The sequence below is a fragment of the Hyla sarda genome, chromosome 4 (genome assembly GCF_029499605.1).
Source record: "Hyla sarda isolate aHylSar1 chromosome 4, aHylSar1.hap1, whole genome shotgun sequence".
Lineage (NCBI taxonomy): Eukaryota > Metazoa > Chordata > Amphibia > Anura > Hylidae > Hyla > Hyla sarda.
Genome location: NC_079192.1, coordinates 144,573,635 through 144,597,158, shown reverse-complemented (window position 1 = coordinate 144,597,158; position 23,524 = coordinate 144,573,635). Strand labels below are relative to the sequence as shown.

At 40.7% G+C, this 23,524-nt stretch overlaps 1 protein-coding gene across 1 annotated transcript in view; it reads left to right on the top strand.

The window, feature by feature from the left end:
* MYO5C (myosin VC) overlaps positions 1 to 23,524 on the top strand; it is a 150,066-nt gene that overhangs the window by 41,187 nt on the left and 85,355 nt on the right. The window contains exons 5-11 of the mRNA XM_056572326.1: positions 1,477 to 1,633; positions 3,272 to 3,415; positions 3,517 to 3,598; positions 4,087 to 4,194; positions 5,650 to 5,756; positions 11,682 to 11,947; positions 13,061 to 13,142. Of these exons, the coding sequence (XP_056428301.1) occupies positions 1,477 to 1,633; positions 3,272 to 3,415; positions 3,517 to 3,598; positions 4,087 to 4,194; positions 5,650 to 5,756; positions 11,682 to 11,947; positions 13,061 to 13,142 (946 nt within the window). The remainder of the gene's footprint in view (positions 1 to 1,476; positions 1,634 to 3,271; positions 3,416 to 3,516; positions 3,599 to 4,086; positions 4,195 to 5,649; positions 5,757 to 11,681; positions 11,948 to 13,060; positions 13,143 to 23,524) is intronic.

Sequence of the window (23,524 nt, the reverse complement as noted above, 5' to 3'; positions counted from 1 at the left end):
TAACCATAAGGGTTTCTACCCCCTCCAGAAACTGCCAATTAGAGAATCACTTCAGGTATTCAGCATAGTCTATTATTACATATAGTATGTTGAGGTTCTTGGGTAGTCCTTGTGTTTACCTGTTCTACTTGATGTAGCATGCAAGATTTGTCTGCCAGCTTGGTTCCTTTTTCCCTTTTTATATTGTTTTCTAATGCAGCCTACATTTTCCATGATGCCTCTGGCTTTACAGTGACAGAGAGGCCAAAGCACCAAAAAAGGGGGAGGAGATATGCTCATAGATGTATAGGGTCCTGTGGTAAATACTCTAAATATGAAACCAAAAAGAAAAAGAAACCACTTGAGAACGGACCATGTATAAACTAAAATAAGTTTTATTGAGAATAATATCAAAACATATAATGATTACACACACAGCATGGACAAACAAAAAGTGGGAACCAGGGAGCAGGGGGAGATGAAAAGAAAGTAACAATAGTATATATAGTGTCCAAGTGTGCTGAACAATTTAAAGTGCCAGCAACGTGCCATGAGTAAATAGGACCAATATCTTAAAAACGCACACAAAACGGATCACAGAGAAAACCAGATATGATAGTGGCATAAAACAGTGAGACTCCCTCCGCCCCCCAGTTACCCACCAGACCTCCAACGCGTTTCACCCAACGGGGCTTTATCCAGGAGTGGATTATCCAGCACTCCTGGATAAAGCCCCGTTGGGTGAAACGCGTTGGAGGTCTGGTGGGTAACTGGGGAGCGGAGGGAGTCTTACTGTTTTATGCCACTATCATATCTGGTTTTCTCTGTGATCCGTTTTGTGTGCGTTTTTAAGAGATTGGTCCTATTTACTCATGGCACGTTGCTGGCACTTTAAATTGTTCAGCACACTTGGACACTATATATACTATTGTTACTTTCTTTTTATCTCCCCCTGCTCCCTGGTTCCCACTTTTTGTTTGTCCATGCTGTGTGTGTAATCATTATATGTTTTGATATTATTCTCAATAAAACTTATTTTAGTTTATACATGGTCCGTTCTCAAGTGGTTTCTTTTTCTTTTTGGTTTCAGTGACAGAGAGGGTGAAATCTCATCACAGGCCCTGCCCCGAGTCCTAGGTGAGGCAAGTGATACATCAGTAACACAGATCTACTGTCTGTTTTATAGAGAATCTGTACACTGATAGATTCAGGCAGTGTCAGTCAGGGTAGTTGTATAACTCTGTATCTATTCATTCTATGGACTACTATATCACTGATCTTGTGGTCTCTAAGAGAAAGCAGACATTCTATTTTCAGCAGCATTCTGTCCATGGGCGTCTCATATATGTTTTCAAAACAATTTTCATCCTATAACTCCACTTTAAATCAGTCCAAACTGCTAAAGTGACTGAAACATTGCTCCATTGGGGAGTCTTAACAGTTGAAGGAGACCGTTCATCATGCAGGGTTTGGTTGTTAATGGATCTTCTCCAACAGGAACAATAAGAACCAGTCTATCATTGTGAGTGGAGAGTCTGGAGCTGGGAAGACAGTGTCTGCGAGGTATGCCATGCGCTACTTTGCAACAGTCAGTAAATCAAGCAGCAAAGCCAATGTGGAGGATAGGGTGCTGGCGTCCAATCCTATAACAGAGGTAAACATTATACATTAGGTATCTTTCTTTAGAAATACATCTTGTGATCACAAACTGTAATGTTATGTTCATTTTTTCTTTAATGTATTTGCTTCATATCTCTTAGATAAGCTCATTGAAAAAAAAAGTAGTTGTTGGAACCATTTGAAACTTTGTGTGTGAATATAATGATGATAAATGTAAGTGATCTCAGTAATATAGCATTAAAGGAGAACTATCATGAAGAAAACTTATCCGCAATGAAAAACGTATTAAGTTTTAGATCGCAGAAGGTTCGACCACTGGGACCCCCGTGATTTCCAGCACAACACCCTGGCTCTCTCTGGGAACAGGGCCCATTGACCCCACCGCACAAAACGGTAGTTCTAATTTAAAGGATTTAAGGAGTTTCAAGTACCCTTTTTGTCCACCTCTAGCCTGAATACAGGATGAGATATGGTTGGGAATAAAGTTATACATGTTCTGTATTGCATTTTGCTGCACATTGGACCACAGATGTTGCAGCTGGGCCTGTAGATCCTGCACACGTGTAGGTTGCTGAAGCTGGTCCCTTTCGTGATTGGCGATAAATCTGTCGATCAAACATGCCAAGGAGGTGTTACAATATGACAAAGACATTGCTTACTGTGTGTGGGCCACAATTATCCTGCTAAAAATCACCAGTTGGAAGACCTGCCTTGAGAAGCAAAACATGTGGCTGCAGAATGTCCTGCACTTATCGCTGAGCTGTTTGTCCCTTGTATCTCGACTAGGGGTGACTGACTGTCCTATTGTGAGGCCTCCCCAAACCAAATCAACACACCAGCAGTTGGGGCATGTGTTGCTCCACAGCAAAGGCAGGATTAAAACATTAACTAATAAGGTCTCCATACCCGACAATCATCAGATACCAAACGGAACCTGGATTTATTTGTGTCAGTTGCAGTCCAGGTTTCTTGTTCAGATGGCCAATGAAAATGAAGGTGACACTGTACATAAAGGTGACAGTGGCTGGCTTTCAATGACAATGTGTGCTGTTACACCAAATAAGGATGTGTAATGAAGGTGGCACCTGTGTCTTGATTGTGGGCGAGAAAACTATGGAGCTACTCATGCTTGTTAGCAAGTCAGACAATCCTCTCTAATAGTGGTCTGTCAAGAGCCTGTTTTCCATGTGTGCTTCCCCTTGCGTAAACACAGCTCTCAATACCTACAAGAAGCTTGGTCAGAATTGCCTAGATGGCAGAAAATGTGGCAAAATGACCATCCTCATTCGGTCAATCCAATGATGTGGCCCCTCTCAAAGTCTGTAAACTGGGCAAAATGTCTTTGAGCATGTTATAGAGTCATGTCTAGCAGTCAAGAATCGCTTACCAAGAGGTACACTACCTAAAAGTGACCTCTGGGAGCTTTTATTTTTTATAAGGCAGTGGGGAAGGCGCTGCACTTACAGTACCATGCCATCCATTGTAATAATTCCATATGAAGTAGTATGTCTGTCACATGTTGATTCATATGAAATTGTACTTCACTCATGTTTTATTTGTTCATGTTTTATTGCATTTGTTATTGTTTTAAAATGCTAGAGAATATGTTGCCATTGTATAAAACATGTAATTATTATCATCAGCAAAATGTTTTTTTTAATTTTATTTAAAGGCAATTGGAAATGCAAAAACCACCAGAAATGATAACAGCAGTCGATTTGGGAAATACTCCGAAATTAGTTTTGACAGGAGGTACCAAATAATCGGTGCAAATCTGAGAACTTACCTCCTTGAGAAATCCAGGGTTGTATTTCAGGTAAGTCAAATATTTCACCAAGAGTAATAATCAGAGAAAATCTACCCTGATATTTAACCTCTATATCTTTTATACTCAGTCTGTGTTCTTTTTTATTGTAGTCTGAAAATGAAAGAAATTATCATATATTTTATCAGCTCTGTGCATCTGCTTCCCAGCCTGAGTTCAAGGACTTTCACCTAAGTAAGTCTAATATTGTCTGATTTGACATTAAAGGGGTTAGCCAGGAAAAACTTTTTTTATATAGATCAACTGGCTCCAGAAAGTTAAACAGATTTGTAAATTACTTCTGTTAAAAAATCTTAATCCTTTCAGTACTTATGAGCTTCTGAAGTTAAGGTTGTTCTTTTCTGTCTAAGTGCTCTCTGATGACACCTGTCTCGGGAACCGCCCAGTTTAGAAGCAAATCCCCATAGCAAACCTCTTCTAAACTGGGCAGTTCCCTAGACAGGTGTCATCAGAGAGCACTTAGACAGAAAAGATTAACCTTAACTTCAGAAGCTCATAAGTACTGAAAGGATTAAGATTTTTTAATATAAGTAATTTACAAATCTGTTTAACTTTCTGGAGCCAGTTGATATATATTAAAAAAAAATTTTCCTGGATAACCCCTTTAACATGTATACAGCGAAAGAGAAAATTTTCAAGATTTTTTGTTACTCTTTATTTAGTGAATGCAGAAAATTTTAAGTATACAAACATGGGCGGCTGCACAGTCATTGAAGGAGTTGATGACAGAAAAGATATGATAGACACTCAAAAAACCTTCAAACTTCTAGGTGAGTATGAGGAAGTGGGGTTGATGCATTTTTAAAACTTGTGGACTAAAAAAATAAAGCCTGGCATTCACTTCTAAAGTAAGCAGTAGGTGAGCAGTCTCTAGTATTGTCAGAGATGACTTAATCCTTAGATGTTATAGATGCAAGTCTCAAGCTTATACCATCACTGTTTCCCAGACTAATCGCCCACAGTTTGCATGGATTCTGTGACACAAAATCTTATACAAAGTGTTATAAGACTGAACAGCTATTCCTTATAAATGTTGTTGTGGAAAATGTCATCACTACGGAATTTGATCATAGTGGCCAGCGCTGTATCACTCAGCTCTATGACTGCGCTTACCTGCTCCATCATTATTGATGGCAGTGGAGTCCGTGCACAGTGTCTCCTAAAGAATGATGATGTTCATTCTTTTGTGGATCTGAAATCCACAATTTATGCAATTGTGAATAGAAAACCTATTCATATCAATGTTAAATCCATGCAGCAGGATTTCTGACCAAACTTTTTGTTCGGAATTCTGCTCTGAAATTCCATAGTGGGAATGCACCCTTACAGCTGTAAAATCATTTGTTTACATGCCAAAATATGGCCAAATTTTTTGCTGTATTTTGGCACATATTCTTTGGGATGCAGAATAAAATTGGCCATCTTTTGGAGCTAGAGCTTTTACTGTATACCAAAAACTGCTAAAAATATGATTACAAAAATTGTTAACACGAGTTACACAAATGTTCGGGGCTAGACTGTCAGCTAGTTTCTGCACCATTCACATAACAAGCGGTATATAAAATAAGTTCACGCACGATACTGTTGGACCTTTTTCATTCCTTCAGTTTTCTTTATTTCCCTGAAACGGACTGGAAACATCGGTCAATGTCTCAGCTTTTGCTCATTTTGCTTTAAAATCACTTTACTGTCTTGTAAGACTATGGGATGAAGAAATAACGAAAACTAAAAGAATGAAAAAGGTCCAACAGTACCGTGAGTGAACTTATGTCATATACCGCTTGTTATGTGAATGGTGCAACAACTAACTGACAGTCTAGCCCATAACATTTGTGTAACCTGTATTGTACTGAGGAGAATAGTAGAGCTCTCATTATCTTGAATATAAGGTGATAGAGTCACTCTGTGTTATTATTATTATGGCACAAAAATGGTTAAATAAGAGGCAATTGGCCCAAAAGCAAAAAATATTATAAAAAATAAAAGGCTAAAATAAGTATGAACATTTCATACAATATTTGGCTGAAAAACTGATGTGTTTTTTTTTTTAAGCTCAAAAAACAACATCTATCTGATCATGGCCTTACATGTAGATGTTAGTATTTTGCACTGTTAATCTATGTTCCTGATGTTTGTGAATGGTGATGAACTCAAAGCATGTATTGTGTTTTACCAGATTAACCGAGACTTTCTTCTTTCCTTGTGGCAAATGGCACAATGTTTAGGTTTCAATGTTGACTTTCAGATGGACGTCTTCAAAGTCCTGGCGGCCATCCTGCATTTGGGAAATGTAGAGGTCAAGCGTGTTAGTGATGACAAGTCTTCAGTTGCTGTAAGAACTGGAAATATAGATGATTAAACATTTGTTTAAGGGGCAACCTAAAATACAATATTGTAAATCAGGGTTGAGATTTAGTATCTTCATATGCCTGAAAATATACTGGAAAATTGGTTTACTATATGGCATTTTAGCAGCCTGTATAGGTGACAATGTGAAGAATATGTTCCTCTTATGTGAATGTAAGATGATCACTCATTATGGCCAGTTCACGTGGGCATCTAGATCACATGTGACCACACTATTCTTTATGGGTTTGCAGTGCCCTTTAGAGAAGGCTTCTCAATGGATATATGATCATATTTTTCAGCATGTACCTTTATCACTCGGATAAGAATATAATTACTTATTTTTATGAACCAATTTGTGTGATAAATATTTTCCATTGTATATGCACTGATCAACCATAACTTTGAAACCAGGTAAAGTTAAATGGGCACTGTCACTTTAAAAGACTTTTGGCATGTGTTCGAGTCACATCAAAAACCACAGATTTTATTCAGTCGGGGTCTGGGTGTTCAAACCACAACTGATTGCTAGAATGAGCTGGGAGAAGTGTGTGCTAAGCGCATTCTCTCCCAGGTTTGTACGATGTGACCAAGACAGACTCCCAATTTAAGTTCATAGGACCATGTCAGTCGTGCACACAGTGACCATGGAGAAAAGTTTTCAACCTCTCACCTTTCTCCTTGCTCATTCTAGCCATCAATACCTTTGACATGTCTCCCTTTTTTAAAGTTACAGGTACACTTTAAAAGGGCTTCCCAGACCATCCAGCCTGTTTGTGGCTATTAGAGGTATTTGGGAAGCCGAAAATAGCTGAGCTGAATGTTTTACGCATTTTAATAACTTTGATGGAAGTTGTGTACACAGCATAGCACCACAAGCTGTGCTGTGTACGCACCTACAGTTATGAAAACAGTGTAGCTTGTGCTACTATGCAGTTTACAAAATTCCCATTTACTTCTAGACTTCATATATCTATAAAACAAAAGCAGAGCTCCTCATAGGGCAGTATATTCTAAGCAGTGTGGATGTAGGTGGATATAGGATACACAATTGTTTCAGTGGTCCTCTCACCTGGCACGGTTGTGTAAATGACACAACTACACAAGCGCGTGATAGATAGTGGTGCAGCCTCCCGGTATTGGATCCAGCGAACAGCAGGCCGATCAGTAGCAGGATGTATGAGTAGAAGAAAAACCCGGTTCCAAGGCGCGATCCACAAAGTCAGTCATAAGGTGGTGATAAATAAAGTATTTATTTAGCCAGGGTGCAATGCGTTTCGTGGCATGGGATCCCCTTCGTCAGGCAAATAGGCTTAACATCATTTACAACAGACAAGTTCGTTTTAAATAGACCTATTTGGCGCCAAACAGATGTGGCTCCGCCCAGTGGGCGTGGCCTCAGTGGGCGGACCTACTGCGCCAAAGGCAAGTAGCAATAAAATAGTAACAATTACAAACATTAAAAATCATTACCGCATAAAACATATATGCTTATACAAACAATTAGTGTGAAATTTAAAAGAAGGAAAAGACGCACGCCGCCGAACCTACGGCGCATGCGCTAGGATCCAAGGATAACAGATAGATGATGGCCGGAGCGTAAGATGCGTACGGCGCATGCGCCCGCCCACCCGCACCGGGTAGATATCAGAGCGCACCCGGACCGAGGAGGGCACGAACTGCGAATCCAGCGCGCGTGCGCCTCTGACATCATGTAAACAGACCCACGTGCGGGCGAGGCACGCATGCGCAGATGCCCCGGCTAGTTCACACTCGATTCAAAAGGTAAAAAGGAACCGCGCGCATGCGCAGACCTCCCGCAATGTATAAAAACATTGTACCAAGTTCAAATAGTATGTGCTGGGCGGAGCAGGCTTTGCAGAACAAAAATTACAAGGTAATGTATCAATTCAAACCCAATAATGTGGATATCAATAATAAAATGGGTGATTGAACACTGCGCACTGACAGTGTCATTCGGTTGGATGGACCGGGCTATCAGATGGCATTAGTGGCTACCCATCAACACACAAACACAATACCCTGTAATAGAATACACAGAATTAGGATCATTTAAGGTTAAGAACATATATCACAATTGGTAATGCGGGTAACGAATAATATATGTGGGCTCACAAGAATAAAAATATTGACAATACATAATAATGCATAAAAGTTTTTTTGGGGGCCACTTGTAAGCATTCTTAAAGAATATCTATAAAAATCAACAGTTATGGCTTAACATGTAATGCGCCCCAATTGTGCATAGTAAAACTATAAATGCATAACAATAATAAAATAACAATAGAATAGAATTAACAACCATGATAGATGCCTAAAAGTATACTTCTAGAAATATAGTATTCGTGGGGACTACACCCTAGATATGTTGTACGTCCACCATTTTAATGAATAATATCAATAGCTTCGTTCAAACCTAATGGGTATAGGCTATTGAGCTTGTAGATCCAGTAGGATTCTCTTTTTTGCAATCTATCAAATCTATCGTGTATGTTGATAGGAATCTGTTCGATAGCCCTTAGAGAAAAGGCTGAGAAGTCTTTATTATGGTGTGTGGTGGCATGTTTGGAAACACTGTGATTGAGGAATCCTCGCTGGACATTGAAGCGATGTTTATTCATCCGGCAGCGTAGTTGCTGCATGGTTCTTCCTACATACTGTAATTTGCAGGAACATTCCAGTAAATAGATCACATAAGATGAGGAGCAGTCTACTCTACTCTTTGGGTAAAACATTCCTTAGTCACATTACTTATGAATTTGGTAGAGCCTTCGGTAATGTTTCTGCAACATTTGCAGGTTTTGCTTCTACATTTATATATCCCTGGAGTGCTCTTACTTACAACAGGGAGTGGATCACTATTTTTTAGACGGCTAGGTGCCAGGACGTTCTTCAAAGTGCCTGCACGTCTATATGTGATAGCCGGTCTTTCAGGTATGTGCTTGCCCAATATTGGATCCTGTTTCAGGATATTCCAATGGTTTTCCAGTATGTGTCTTATATTGCCATGGGACGCAGAGTAAGTAGTGATGAAATTATATTTGAATTTCTCTAAGTCTTGAGGGTTTTTCTTAGCTTCCGGGTGGTTCACAGTAGTGGTCGATACACGTTTCTTCAAAACAAGTGTTCCTGCAGACCCAAGGAACTGCCATGGGTACCCGTTTTGCCCCGGCCTTTGCTAACTTATATATGGGTGAATATGAAGATACATACATATATGGAGAAAAAAAAATGGTGCAGCAAGATCAAGCTATTTAAACGGTACATAGATGACCTTCTATTTGTTTGGGATGACTCAGAAGAAGAATTCCATAAGTTCACAGAGTACCTCAATTTGAACACCTATAACATCTCTCTGAGTGGGAAATGTAATCCCCTTACTATAGAATATCTCGATCTTGTGTTGTCCAGCGAAGGAGATGGGGTTGTCACCAAAACTTGTTTTAAGAAGGTTGATGGGAATAGTTTATTGTCGTTCGACAGCTGCCATTTTAAGAAATGGAAATTAAATTTACCATATGGTCAATTTCATCGCCTACGACGAAATTGTACAAGAACGAGTGATTACATCTCACAGAGTAAGATAGTCTCAGAACGACTGAAAGTAAAAGGATATCCGAGCAAAGTTATACAGGCAGCATACAAGCGTGCTCTTATTGATCCGCCGAAACGTTTATCGACCACTACTGTGAACCACCCGGAAGCTAAGAAAAACCCTCAAGACTTGGAGAAATTCAAATATAATTTAATCACTACTTACTCTGCGTCCCATGGCAATATAAGACACATACTGGAAAACCATTGGAATATCCTGAAACAGGATCCAATATTGGGCAAGCACATACCTGAAAGACCGGCTATCACATATAGACGTGCGGGCACTTTGAAGAACGTCCTGGCACCTAGCCGTCTAAAAAATAGTGATCCACTCCCTGTTGTAAGTAAGAGCACTCCAGGGATATATAAATGTAGAAGCAAAACCTGCAAATGTTGCAGCAACATTACCGAAGGCTCTACCAAATTCATAAGTAATGTGACTAAGGAATGTTTTACCCTAAAGAGTAGAGTAGACTGCTCCTCATCTTATGTGATCTATTTACTGGAATGTTCCTGCAAATTACAGTATGTAGGAAAAACCATTCAGCAACTACGCTGCCGGATGAATAAACATCGCTTCAATGTCCAGCGAGGATTCCTCAATCACAGTGTTTCCAAACATGCCACCACACACCATAATAAAGACTTCTCAGCCTTTTCTCTAAGGGCTATCGAACAGATTCCTATCAACATACATGATAGATTTGATAAATTGCAAAAAAGAGAATCCTACTGGATCTACAAGCTCAATAGCCTATACCCATTAGGTTTGAACGAAGCTATTGATATTCGTTAAAATGGTGGACGTACAACATATCTAGGGTGTAGTCCCCACGAATACTATATTTCTAGAAGTATACTTTCAGGCATCTATCATGGTTGTTAATTCTATTCTATTGTTATTTTATTATTGTTATGCATTTATAGTTTTATTATGCACAATTGGGGCGCATTACATGTTACGCCAAACTGTTGATTTTTATAGATATTCTTTAAGAATGGTTACAAGTGGCCCTCCAAAAAACTTTTATGCATTATTATGTATTGTCAATATTTTTATTCTTGTGAGCCCACATATATTATTCGTTACCCGCATTACCAATTGTGATATATGTTCTTAACCTTAAATGATCCTAATTCTGTGTATTCTAATACGGGGTATTGTGTTTGCGTGTTGATGGGTAGCCACTAATGCCATCTGATAGCCCGGTCCATCCAACCGAATGACACTGTCAGTGCGCAGTGTTCAATCACCCATTTTATTATTGATATCCACATTATTGGGTTTGAATGATACATTACCTTGTAATTTTTGTTCTGCAAAGCCTGCTCCGCCCAGCACATACTATTTGAACTTGGTACAATGTTTTTATACATTGCGGGAGGTCTGCGCATGCGCGCGGTTCCTTTTTACCTTTTGAATCGAGTGTGAACTAGCCGAGGCATCTGCGCATGCGCGCCTCGCTCGCACGTGGGTCTGTTTACATGATGTCAGAGGCGCACGCGCGCTGGATTCGCAGTTCGTGCCCTCCTCGGTCCGGGTGCGCGTGCGCTCTGATATCTACCCGGTGCGGGTGGGCGGGGGCGCATGCGCCGCACGCATCTTACGCTCCGGCCATCACTTATCTGTTATCCTTGGATCCTAGCGCATGCGCCGTAGGTTCGGCGGCGTGCGTCTTTTCCTTCTTTTAAATTTCACACTAATAGTTTGTATAAGCATATATGTTTTATGCGGTAATGATTTTTAATGTTTGTAATTGTTACTATTTTATTGCTACTTGCCTTTGGCGCTGTAGGTCCGCCCACTGAGGCCACGCCCACTGGGCGGAGCCACATCTGTTTGGCGCCAAATAGGTCTATTTAAAACGAACCTGTCTGTTGTACATGATGTTAAGCCTATTTGCCTGACGAAGGGGATCCCATGCCCCGAAACGCGTTGCACCCTGGCTAAATAAATACTTTATCACCACCTTATGACTGACTTTGTGGATCGCGCCTTGGAACCGCATTTACTTCTAGAGGCGCACAATAGTCTGCTTGGCAGTTTTCAGCCACAAAAGGCTAAAAGGTCCGTGAAGATTTGGTGCATTGTGGTTAGCTGCTATTTTTAGAATAGGGTAACTGGTGTAGGAAGAGAATACATGACATGTGAATCTATTGATCTTCTTTGCAAATAGCATAAAATCACATTAGACGCTATAGTCTTATTATTCGCACATGCTTTGCATTAGAATTTCACTTTTTTGTCAGTTGTTATAAATTTTATGATAATATAGTACATTATTATTGACAGAAAAATGACAAACACCTTCAGATATTTTGTGAGCTTCTAAACCTGGATGTAGAAAAAGTAGCACAATGGCTGTGCAATAGGAAAATATCCACTATATCAGACACTGTCATCAAACCTATGACAAAGCTTCAGGCTGAAAATGGACGAGACGCTCTGGCTAAAAAGATTTACTCTCACCTATTCGATTATGTGATTGAAAGAATAAATAAGGCATTGCAGTTTTCTGGGAAGCAGCATACTTTCATTGGGGTACTTGATATCTATGGGTGAGTATCTTCTACAAGTACAAGCACACAGGCAGTCATCTTTAGTGACCTCTTATGTAAAAATTTTTTGTTGAAAGCACAATAGTGCACGTACAACATAAAGAGGATTCAAAAGCCATGTTGGAGGTGGTCTTGACTGACCCATGATCAGGAGCCATGGTGCGACATGGTGCAGTTATGTGTCATTGTGTCGGCATGTAACAGCTATGTTTTGTCTTCATCTCAAAGCCTTTTTCAAGACACTTATACATGTGTATCAGCTGTATATTTAATGCACCATTTATGATTGTGTCTAGCATAACTTATGTGTTCTTAAATGATGCTATATAAAAACTTAATGATACAAACCCAGCAGTGTATTTTGGTTTTGTGCTGCCCTAGCCTGTCGCTACACTGTACTCTATATAACCAGGCACAGCATGCAATGTTTCATATGTGCTACCACTATTGGATTTCCACAGTCCAATCTTTAGATTGGGCGCAATGTTTAAATTACCTGAAACTAGTCATGAAGATGCAACTAGCATCTCTGGCAAATAGTCAGTCTTCAGAGCTATAATCATGCCTGTTAGTTAACAAGTGTTAAAAGGGTACTCCGGTGGAAAACTTTAAAAAAAAAATATACTTGTGCTAGAACGTTAAACAGATTTGTAAATTACTTCTATTAAAAAATCATAATCCTTCCAGTACTTATTAGCTGCCGAACACTACAGAGGAAATTCTTTTCTTTGTAAAACACAGAACTCTCTGCTGACATCATGACCACAGTACTCTCTGCTGACATCTCTGTCCATTTTAAGAACTGGCCAGAGCAGCATATGTTTGCTATGGGGATTTTCTCCTACTCTGGACAGTTCTTAAAATGGACAGATATGTCAGCAGAGAGCACTGTGCTCGTGATGTCAGCAGAGAGCTCTGTGTTCCAAAAAGAAAATAATTTCTTCTGTAGTATTCAGGAGCTAATAAGTACTGGAAGGATTAAGATTTTTTTTGATAGAAGTAATTTACAAATCTATTTAAGTTTCTGGCACCAGTTGATAAAAAAAAAGTTTTCCACCGGAGTACCCCTTTAATAGTGTATAAAAATAACTTAATTTTTTATTTTTATTGCAGGTTTGAGACCTTTGATGTTAATAGTTTTGAACAGTTCTGCATAAATTATGCAAATGAGAAACTACAACAGCAATTCAACTTGGTATGTAGACTTCACGTTAAGCTCCAATCACATTCAGTATCTGGGCAGGGACACAATTGTCATCATTTTGCATTACCACCACTATGAATCTGAAACAATGCCAATATCATGTGATAGAAGTGTAGACTTTCAGCTTTAATTCAAGGGATTTAATGAAAATATCTCCTGAACAAACATTTTTCCATATTATCTCTAACTTCACTGGTTGAAAAAGTAAGGAGTTCACATCTGCATTGGAGCTCTGTTCGTAAATTCCATCACAAAGTTTGTTCCTGTGACAAATAAAGGACCTATACTATATCCCTTGAACAATGGACACCAACGGATCTCATTGACTTTGAATAGGGTCTATCTGGCGTCCGTTGTTTTTGAGGAGTTGAGTGAAGAGAAAAAAATGAATCTGCAGAATTTTTATGAACATTCTCAGCAAAGGGAGCAATAACAAGTATGGATCCACTTCTGATCTACAGATGTCATTAAATGGGTACAATGGGTACAATTTTTTTGTATCAGCTGGCTCCAGAAAGTTATACAGATTTGTAGATTACTTCTATTAAAAAATACCAAATCCTTCCAGTACTTATCAGCTGCTGTATACTACAGAGGGAGGAAGATGAGTTGTCCTTTTCAGTCTTCTGACATCTCAGGAACTGTCCAGAGTAGGAGCAAATCCCATAGCAAACCTCTTCTGCTCTGGACAGTTCCTGACATGGACAGAGGTGTCAGCAGAGAGCATTGTGGTCAGACAGAAAAGAACAACTCAACTTCCTCTGGAGCATACAACAGCTGATAAGTACTTGAAGGATTAAGATTTTTTAATAGAAGTCATTTACAAATCTGTTTAACTTTCTGTAGCCAGTTGTTTTCCACCAGAGTGACCCTTTAAATTATGTAGGTCTTATTTTAGATCAGGAACAAACAATTTTTTTACCCAATTCTCATGTTCTGTTTTATGGTAGTATATTTAATGAAAAGTATTTACCTCAATGATTAATTTCTTGTGTATAACAATATGAGGTACATTTATTACGGGTGGTGTAGGTAAACAATTTTTCTATGCCTTTTTTGTGTGGTGGTTATGTGAATGTGCAACAAATTTATTAAATAATTATGTTGCTAGTACACTATTTTGTATGGTTCCTCCACTGCAACATTTTTTTAGACTTTTTAACCAGTTGCACAAAAAAAAATTTGCGACTTTTTTTTTTTTTTTTTTAAATGCTGTCCACAGCCAGTTTTGAAAGCCATGTCTGGGCTGGTGAATGTTTGTTGTGTAATTTAGGGATTTACTAAAGAAAAAAAACTTGTGTTAAGAACTAAAATCTTATTTTAGTTTTATATGTGTCTCCTACCTTAGATTTAGGATAGGGTTACACAGCGACATTGGTTGCACGAAAGGAAATTACACCTAAATTCCATAACTACAACATCTGTACAATTTGACTCGACTTGATTTGTTGCGCATCTTTTGTACAGTTGCAATGTGGCTGTACACATGGAAATCCATTGTGTGAACATAGCACAAAAATGATGTGAAGCCAACCTATATTGACAATGGATGTGCTTCAATTTATCTCCCACCCATAGTGTTATTAGAGGGGCTAATGCATGCTATTGTCCAGGTGACATACTCTGCAATTGCTTTTGGCAAGTTCTTTTGTGGTTCTCATTTGTATTGGAATATTGACCACAATACATTTTTTATTTGTAAACAAATATATATATATATATGTATATATATATATATATATATATATATATATATATTACATTATTCACATGAAAGCTGTAGTTTCTTTGACAGTGTAAAGCTAAATTTCCACTTGTTTTTTTTTTCTGGCAGTTTTTTCTGCCACTGCACTTTTTGAGCCAAAGTTAGAAGTGGATCCATAAGAGAGGAGAAGTATAAGTCCTTCCTTTATATGTCCTATTCCTTTTGAATATATTTCTGGGTTTGGCTCAAAAATTGCAGTGGCAGTATTCCAAAAACTGCCAGAAAAAAAAAACAAGTGGAAACTTAGCCTTAGTAAGTGACAAATACAGCTTATGAACAGACCAGAACTGTTAACCTGTGTTAGTGTTTCTTTAAGACCAGGTGGAAAGCATTATAACACCCTCTAATTCTCATTACGTGTACTATTTACTTAAGGGAATGTCTCTTGATGATCATTGCGGATAGCATACGATTAGTGCATACTACAGATACCTAGGCAAAGTGGGGGAACTGGTTTAACAGGTTAATTACTTGTTATAAGACATCAGAGTTTATAGGAATGATGTATCTGTAATCCATTTACTTTTTGCTTTAAAGCAGTGTTTCCCAAGCACAGTCCTCAAATACCCCAACAGGTCATGATTTGAGGATCTTCCATACAAAGAACACTTGTAGTGATGCCTGATGCTCCGGCCATAATTATATTACCTGTGAAATACTAAGAAAATCCTGAAAACATGACCTGTATGGGGACTCGAGGACTGGGCATGAGAAAACCCCCTAGACATCTTATCCCCTATCCAAAGGATAGGGCATAAGATGTCTGAATGCGTGGGTCCCGCCGCTGGAACTCCCCACAATCTCTGTGCAGCTGGATTCCCATGGCAGGGGTCGTGACGTCCCGCCACGCCCCCCTTCGTGATGTCACTCCACGCTCCCTCCATTTACGTCTATGGGAGGGGGCGTGACGGCCGTTACTCCCCCTCCCATAGACATTAAAAATGCAGTCTAATCTGTAGACATCATATCAAAGTGTAGTAGGAGCTGAGGAAAATTTCCAGGATAACTTGTCATTTTTTCATGGAATTCTCTGCTCATCCTCAGCTTAGTAGTTTTATATATATGAAGAATTATACACAAACTGTTGACCGCCCACATGACTACTTCTCCACCCAGAAGTAGTAGAAATTTACATGAATGCATAAGTATAAAGGGATACACACACATCTTTTCACTGCAGTTTTCAGTTTTTTGAGCCAGCAGGAAGGAGAAATATAAGTCCCAAGTTACCAAAGACCAGGGATTACCTAAGACCAGTGGAGAGAGGAGTGCTAAGTATGATTGTCAACAGTGTCACCTGTACTACAAGCCTGTACCAACATGTCAGTGTGGATGATACTAATGACCGGTTCCCTTTAAGGCCAAAATAGGCCTGGTAATGAAGGGGTTACATTTGCCAATACTACTTTAGCTGCCAAGTAGTAGATCCAAAGGTCAGATTCACCATGTTCCTGTTTACATCTTTGTCGAGTTATAAATGCTGTACTAAATATTCACTGTATGCTGCTGTGTAGACCCTTTGTGCGCCTTCTTCAGGCTACTGTTTTGTGAGCCACCTTTATAGCTCCAAAAAAAAAAAATTCAAAGTCTGAAATTTTCAGTTTTACTTTTTTTGTGTTCGGGATGTTATTTGAGTTATAACTGTGGGCATTTTGGGGAATATTTTGTGCAGCTTATCTTTTTTGGGACTGTAGCAAAAGCTGGAGCCCAGGAACATAATTTTTTTCATTTGTAACATATTTTAGGTTTGAGGCCCATATTATCTGCAAAGTACAGTCATAGATTTACATTGCAATGTAATGTTGCAAGCTAATGTTGTCGCTAGCCTAGATACCAGCAAACAAGAGACGTTTGGCACTGCGGTAATGTGGGAGAAGGCGTAGGGGTATACAGGCTGATATTGCTGACAAGATGTATGGCGGTACTCTGACTGCAGTTAACCTAGATCAACAGACATAACTTGAAAAGAACATAGTCGGCCACTCACCACAGGTCATCTTCAAGCTTCTTTATTGTGCAGAGTAATACTCACATAACTTGTCAGGAGAGGGATAAAGGACAGGGGGGGCGGCGGTACAGACAGGCAACAAGCTCCGTTTCCCACTAGCAAGTGCTCCCCCCGGCCATAAATGCTTCTCTGAATTGGTGTACCAAATATACAGGTAAGTGGGCCAGGTGACCAATGACAAATAGCAACTCCCACACGTGATATCTGGTGTGAAGGATGGGCGTTCCTGAAAGTCAAAAACATACCGCCGCTACATCTATTCTGTTGTTTAACCCTAGGGGGCCCATAGCATTGGATTTAATGATCCAATGTGTTTCTCTCTGTAAGAGTTTCCTATCGATCCTTCCCCCCGCATTGGCTTCTACTTTTTCCAAACCTGCAAAAAGCAGAACCTCTGGGTTATTACCATGTGCTTCCTTCTTGTGGGATAATAAATGGGGTGCTCCATGCTTCCCTGTGCAAATGGTATAAAAATGCTCTCATATTCATACAAATAGGTGGCGACCCGTTTTCCCCTCATAAAAGAAGCCACATGGACAGAATATAGCGTACACTATATTTTTTGAGCGACACGTGATTAATTAATTCACTGCATTATGGATAGATCCTATCCTTAGATTTTTAACTGCCATACTATATTTACAGAAGTTACAATTTTTACATTTCAGGTTCTCTTTTGGTATAAGGTCTCCTAACCAGGTACTCTTAGATTTTTTTTGTTCTCTTTCTTCTGTATTTCTCAATATGTCCCCTATTGTTTTGTTGTGTTTATATGTAATTAAGGGTTTTCTACTTGCAATGCTTTTTAAATCCTCATCCGCCTCGACTATATACCAGTTTGGCCTTATAGCCATTTTTATACTTTTATTCATTGGGGAATTCTCAATTACAAATGCAAAGCATCTCTCATGGCTCTGTCTGGATTTATGGACAAAAAGGACTATGATCCCAATCAAGTCTTCTTATGGCAGAATAAACCCTATACATCTGGATCTGGAATACAAAAAAAGAAGAAACGGATGCCTAAAGAGAACAGGGCTAAATCAGAAGAAAAAGGAGCTTTGCATAAAACTACATCTAAAGATGCAGAAGCCGGCTCAGGAGAGCAACAGCCGATGGTATATGAGAATGTTTCTCAAGCCATTTTAGAGAAAGAAAAGGAAGTACGAGGCAGAGCAGAAGGAAGAATAAACAAAGAGGAGGAAATACCTTTTGTGAGAGCAAAAGAAGAGAAAAGCAATAGTTTGGAAACCTGTGAACTAGTGTCAAATGTCATCAACCTCACCAGTGACCCTCTTGATGATGCCACAATTTCACTTTTGTCAATGGGCATAAATTTTGGACTTGTGGAGAAGTTCAATGATGTCCAGTTTGAGAGAGACTTTGCCAGAGCCATTAGAGACATCAGTTTAAGTTTTTTGCTAATTAGCCACTGAATGAGCATGTTACATTAGAGGGTGAAACTCCATCAGACATAGGCCCATTGGGCTTTATTCCATGTGAATTTGATGCTATTGATAAGGAGTGTGTAGGTATTTTAGCTATGGGTTTTGAGGAGCAACAGTTTGAGAGCGAGATAGAGGGTACACCGGAGCCTAGGAGGTTTACAAAAGGGAAGAAATCAAGTTTATCTCCTCCAATTCGTCAAGGAAGTAACCTAGATTTGTTCTCAAAAGCTGTGATGAGGGATGTAAAGTCCATATTGTATCCTCAACCAGAAGCTAATCTGACTCCAGCAGAATTAAAGTCATTGACAGCACTGAAAGAAAGAGATGATTTGGTAGTTATCAGAGTGGACAAGGGTGGGAGTGTAGTCGTTCTAGAAAGAAAACTGTATAATGAAGAGGCCGAAAGGCAGTTGGCTGATAGGACGACTTATACCACCCTTGTCGCCGATCCTACCTTTTAAAATTCTATCCAATCTAAAATCTTTTTTACACACCTACGTGACAAGAGGTGTTATCTCCAGGAAGAATGCGGAGAACCTCCTCCCTGACTCCCCTAAGCCTGCAAAATGGTATCACTTACCTAAAGTGCATAACTCACTGAGCCGACCCCCTGGTAGACCCATAGTGGCGGGGATCGAATCAGTGATTGAGCACTTATCTCAGTACTTTGACTGGTTGTTGAACCCTCTTTTACCTTCAATCCCATCATACATCAAGGATACAGGACATTTACTGCAAATGGTCAAGGATGTTCAGTGGGAGGAAGGGTACAAATTGTGCTCTGTGGATGTTGTCAACCTGTACACCCGCATCCCTCATGCTGTGAGGGAGTTTTTACAACATACTGATAAGTCTTCTACATTCATAGATTTTATATGTGAAGATCTACAATTCATCCTTTCTAATAATACATTTATGTTTGCTGAACAATGGTACAGGCAAGAGACGGGGAACCCTATGGGGACCCCGGTCTCCTGCATTTATGCTAATTTTTTCTTGGCAGTCTTTGAGAACCAGTACACCTATACCTCCCATGACCCTTATTTACAGTATATAAAAACCTATGCTAGGTATGTGGATGACATGCTAGTTATTTGGTCAGGGTCAGAACAACAATTTATAGATTTTGTCGCCTATCTAAATAATAGCAACACTGTTAAATGGCTTTCCCACATCAATTTGGGGGAGATGTTTTAGAATTCCTGGACTTGAGGTTGATGTCATGTGACAACATTCTTCTTACAGAAGGTTATAGAAAGGAGGTTGCTAGGAACACCCTGCTCCACTATAATAGTTCCCATCAGTTAACAGTAAAAAAAGGAATACCCTACGGGCAATTCATTAGATTAAAAATAAATAATACAAAGGAAGAATCGTACCATCAGCAAGCAGATGAGCTGGAAGCAAGATTAAAACAAAGATCATATCCAGAGGATTTGATTAATAGAAGCAGACAAAGAGCCAATGAAAAAGAGAGGCAGAAACTCCTTTCCTCTAAACCCAGACAGAGCCATGAGAGACGCTTTGCGTTTGTATTTGAGAATTCCCCAATGAATAAAATTTAAGAAATGGCTATAAGGCGAAACTGGTATATAGTTGAGGCGGACGAGGATTTAAAAAGCATTGCAAGTAGAAAACCTTAATCTATATATACAGTGTCTTCATCACAAATCAGTCCCACCTGAGGACAGGATATGAGGACAGTATATGAGGACGGGATATGGGGTTGGGATATAACAACAATATATGAGGACGGGATATGAAGTCAAAAGCTTCCTCCTTTGTTGACTTTCCTCCCCAACAAGGATTAGAAAGGGAAAACCGTGCAACTCCGGGTACTCAGCTAGTCTAAATCTCTATATATATTTAAAACTCAATGTGTGTGTGTATGTTCCAGCATCACGCCCAAACGGCTAAAGATATTAACATGAAACTTGGCACACATGTTACTTATACGTCAACAACAAAAATAGGATAGGTAACTTAACCCTTACTCACCCCCATTTGCCAGGGTTGGGGTTTTTGTTTAACCCCTTCACGACGAGCGACGTACATGTACGGCGCCGCGAAGTGTCACTTGACGCGCGGCGACGTACATGTACGTCGCGGGGTTCCGGGAGCGCCGCGTCACCGGTAGCGGTGATCGGACCGGGATGACTGCTGTTATCTAACAGCAGGCATCCCGGCACATCGCCGAGGGGGGTCCTGAGACCCCCCCATGACCGCGATGCGCGCAAATCGCAGGTCAATTCAGACCTGCGATCTGCGCGATTCCGGGTCATACGGGTCACTGGTGACCCGGTGACCCGGAAAATAAGAGGGATCGTAGGTGTCCGAGACACCCTAGATCCCCCTAAAGGGATAGGAGTTTGGTGGCAGGGTTGCCACCCCTCCTATCCCTGCTATTGGTCGGCCGAGCGACCGACCGATAGCAGACCGGGGGAGGGGGGGTTAAAGTTCGGTTCCCCCGCTTTGCCCACCTATCGGTGTCCGGGCAAAACGGGGGAACCGTCCAGGGAGGGTCGGCGCCGAAGGTCCCTACCTGTATCCCGGATCGCGATCCTCCATGCGGGGATCCCCCACGTGCGGCGGCGGCTTCCGGGTCCTGCTAGGTGAGTTGTTGCCTAACAACATCCGGAGGGCCACAGTTTACAGTGGTCTCTAAACCGTGGCCCTCCAGATGTTGCAAAACTACAACTCCCAGCATGCCCAGACAGCTGTTTGCTGTGTGGGCATGCTGGGACTTGTAGTTTTGCAATATTTAGAGGGGTTCAGGTTGTAGATCACTAAGTGGTCTCAAACTGTAGCCCTCCAGATGTTGCAAAACTACAACTCTCAGCATGCCCAGACAGCAGTTTGCTGGCTGGGCATGCTGAGAGTTGTAGTTTTGCAACATCTGGAGGGCCACAGTTTTGAGACCACTGGACAGTGATTTACAACTTGAACCCCTCTAAATCTTGCAAAACTACAACTCCCAGCATTCAGGAACAGCATAAGGCTGTCTCGGCATGCTGGGAGTTGTACTTGCGTGCCTCCAGCCATTGCATAACTACATCTCCCAGCATGCCCTTCCGCAATCAGTACATGCTGGGAGTTGCAGTTTTGCAACAGCTGGAGGCACACTGGTTGGAAAATACTGAGTTAGGTCATAGAACCTAAATCAAGGTTTTCCAGCCAGTGTGCCTCCAGCTGTTGCAAAACTACAACTCCCAGCATGCATGGTCTGTCAGTGCATGCTGGGAGTTGTAGTTTTGACCCCCCTCCCGTGTGAATGTACAGGCTACATTCACACTGGCGGCAGAATACAGTGAGTTCCCCGCTGCAAATTTGAGATGCGGCAAATTTTCCGCCGCAGCTCAAACTCCTAGCGGGAGACTCAGTGTAATCTGCCGCCAGTGTGAATGTAACCTAAAAACACTACACTACACTAACATAAAATAAAGAGTAAAAGACTACATATACACATGTACACTGCCCCCCCACCCCCACCCCCCTTCTCCAATAAAAATGAAAAACGTATTGTACGGCAGTGTTTCTAAGATGGAGCCTCCAGCTGTTGCAAAACAAAAACTCCCAGCATTTCTGGACAGCAATTGACTGTCCAAGCATGCTGGGAGTTTAGCAACAGCTGGAGGCGCCCTGTTTGGGAATCACTGGCGTAGAATACCCCTATGTCCACCCCTATGCAAGTCCCTAATTCAGGCCTCAAATGCACATGGCGCTCTCACTTTGGAGCCCTGTCGTATTTCAAGGCAACAGAATAGGGTCACATATGGGGTATCGCCGTACTCGGGAGAAATTGCCTAACAAATTTTGGGGGGCTTTTTCTCCTTTTACCCCTTATGAAAAGGAACAGTTGGGGTCTACACCAGCATGTTAGTGTAAAAAAATAAAAAAATTTACACTAACATGCTGGTGTTGCCCTATACTTTTCATTTTCACAAGAGGTAAAAGGGAAAAACGCCCCCCAAAATTTGTAACACAATTTCTCCCGAGTATGGAGATACCCCATATGTGGGCGCAAAGTGCTCTGGGGGCGCACAACAAGGCCCAGAAGGGAGAGTGCGCCATGTACATTTGAGGTGATTTGCACAGGGGTGGCTGATTGTTACAGCGGTTCTGACAAACGCAAAAAACAAAACACACCCACATGTGACGCCATTTTGAAAACTACACCCATCACGGAATGTAATAAGGGGTGCAGTGAGAATTTACACCCCACTGGTGTCTGACGGATCTTTGGAACAGTGGTCCGTGAAAATGAAAAATTTTGCACAGCCCACTGTTCCAAAGATCTGTCAGACACCAGTGGGGGGTAAATGCTCACTGTACCCCTCATTACATTCTGTGAGGGGTCTAGTTTCCAAAATGGTATGCCATGTGGGGGTTATTTTGCTGTTCTGGCACCATAGGGGCTTCCTAAATGCGACATGCCCCCCGAGCAAAATTTGCTCTCAAAAAGCCAAATATGACGCCTTCCCTTCTGAGCATTGTAGTTCGCCCGTAGTGCACTTCAGGTCCACTTATGGGGTACCTCCATACTCAGAAGAGCTGGGGTTACAAATTTTGGGGGGTCTTTTCTGCTATTAACCCTTGCAAAAATGTGAAATTTGGGGGGAAACCCACATTTTAGTGAAATTATTATTATTTTTTTTACATATGCAAAAGTCATGAAACACCTGTGGGGTATTAAGGCTCACTTTATCCCTTGTTACGTTCCTCAAGGGGTCTAGTTTCCAAAATGGTATGCCATGTGTTTTTTTTGCTGTTCTGGCACCATAGGGGCTTCCTAAAGGTGACATGCCCCCCAAAAACCATTTCAGATAAACGTACTCTCTAAAATCCCCTTGTCGCTCCTTCGCTTCTGAGCCCTCTACTGCGCCCGCCGAACACTTTACATAGACATATGAGGTATGTGCTTACTCAAGAGAAATTGGGCTACAAATATAAGTATACATTTTCTCCTTTTACCCCTTGTAAAAATAAAAAAATTGGGTCTACAAGAACATGCGAGTGTAAAAAATGAAGATTTTGAATTTTCTCCTTCACTTTGCTGCTTTTCCTGTGAAACACCTAAAGGGTTAAAACATTTATTGAATGTCATTTTGAATACTTTGGGGGGTGCAGTTTTTATAATGGGGTCATTTATGGG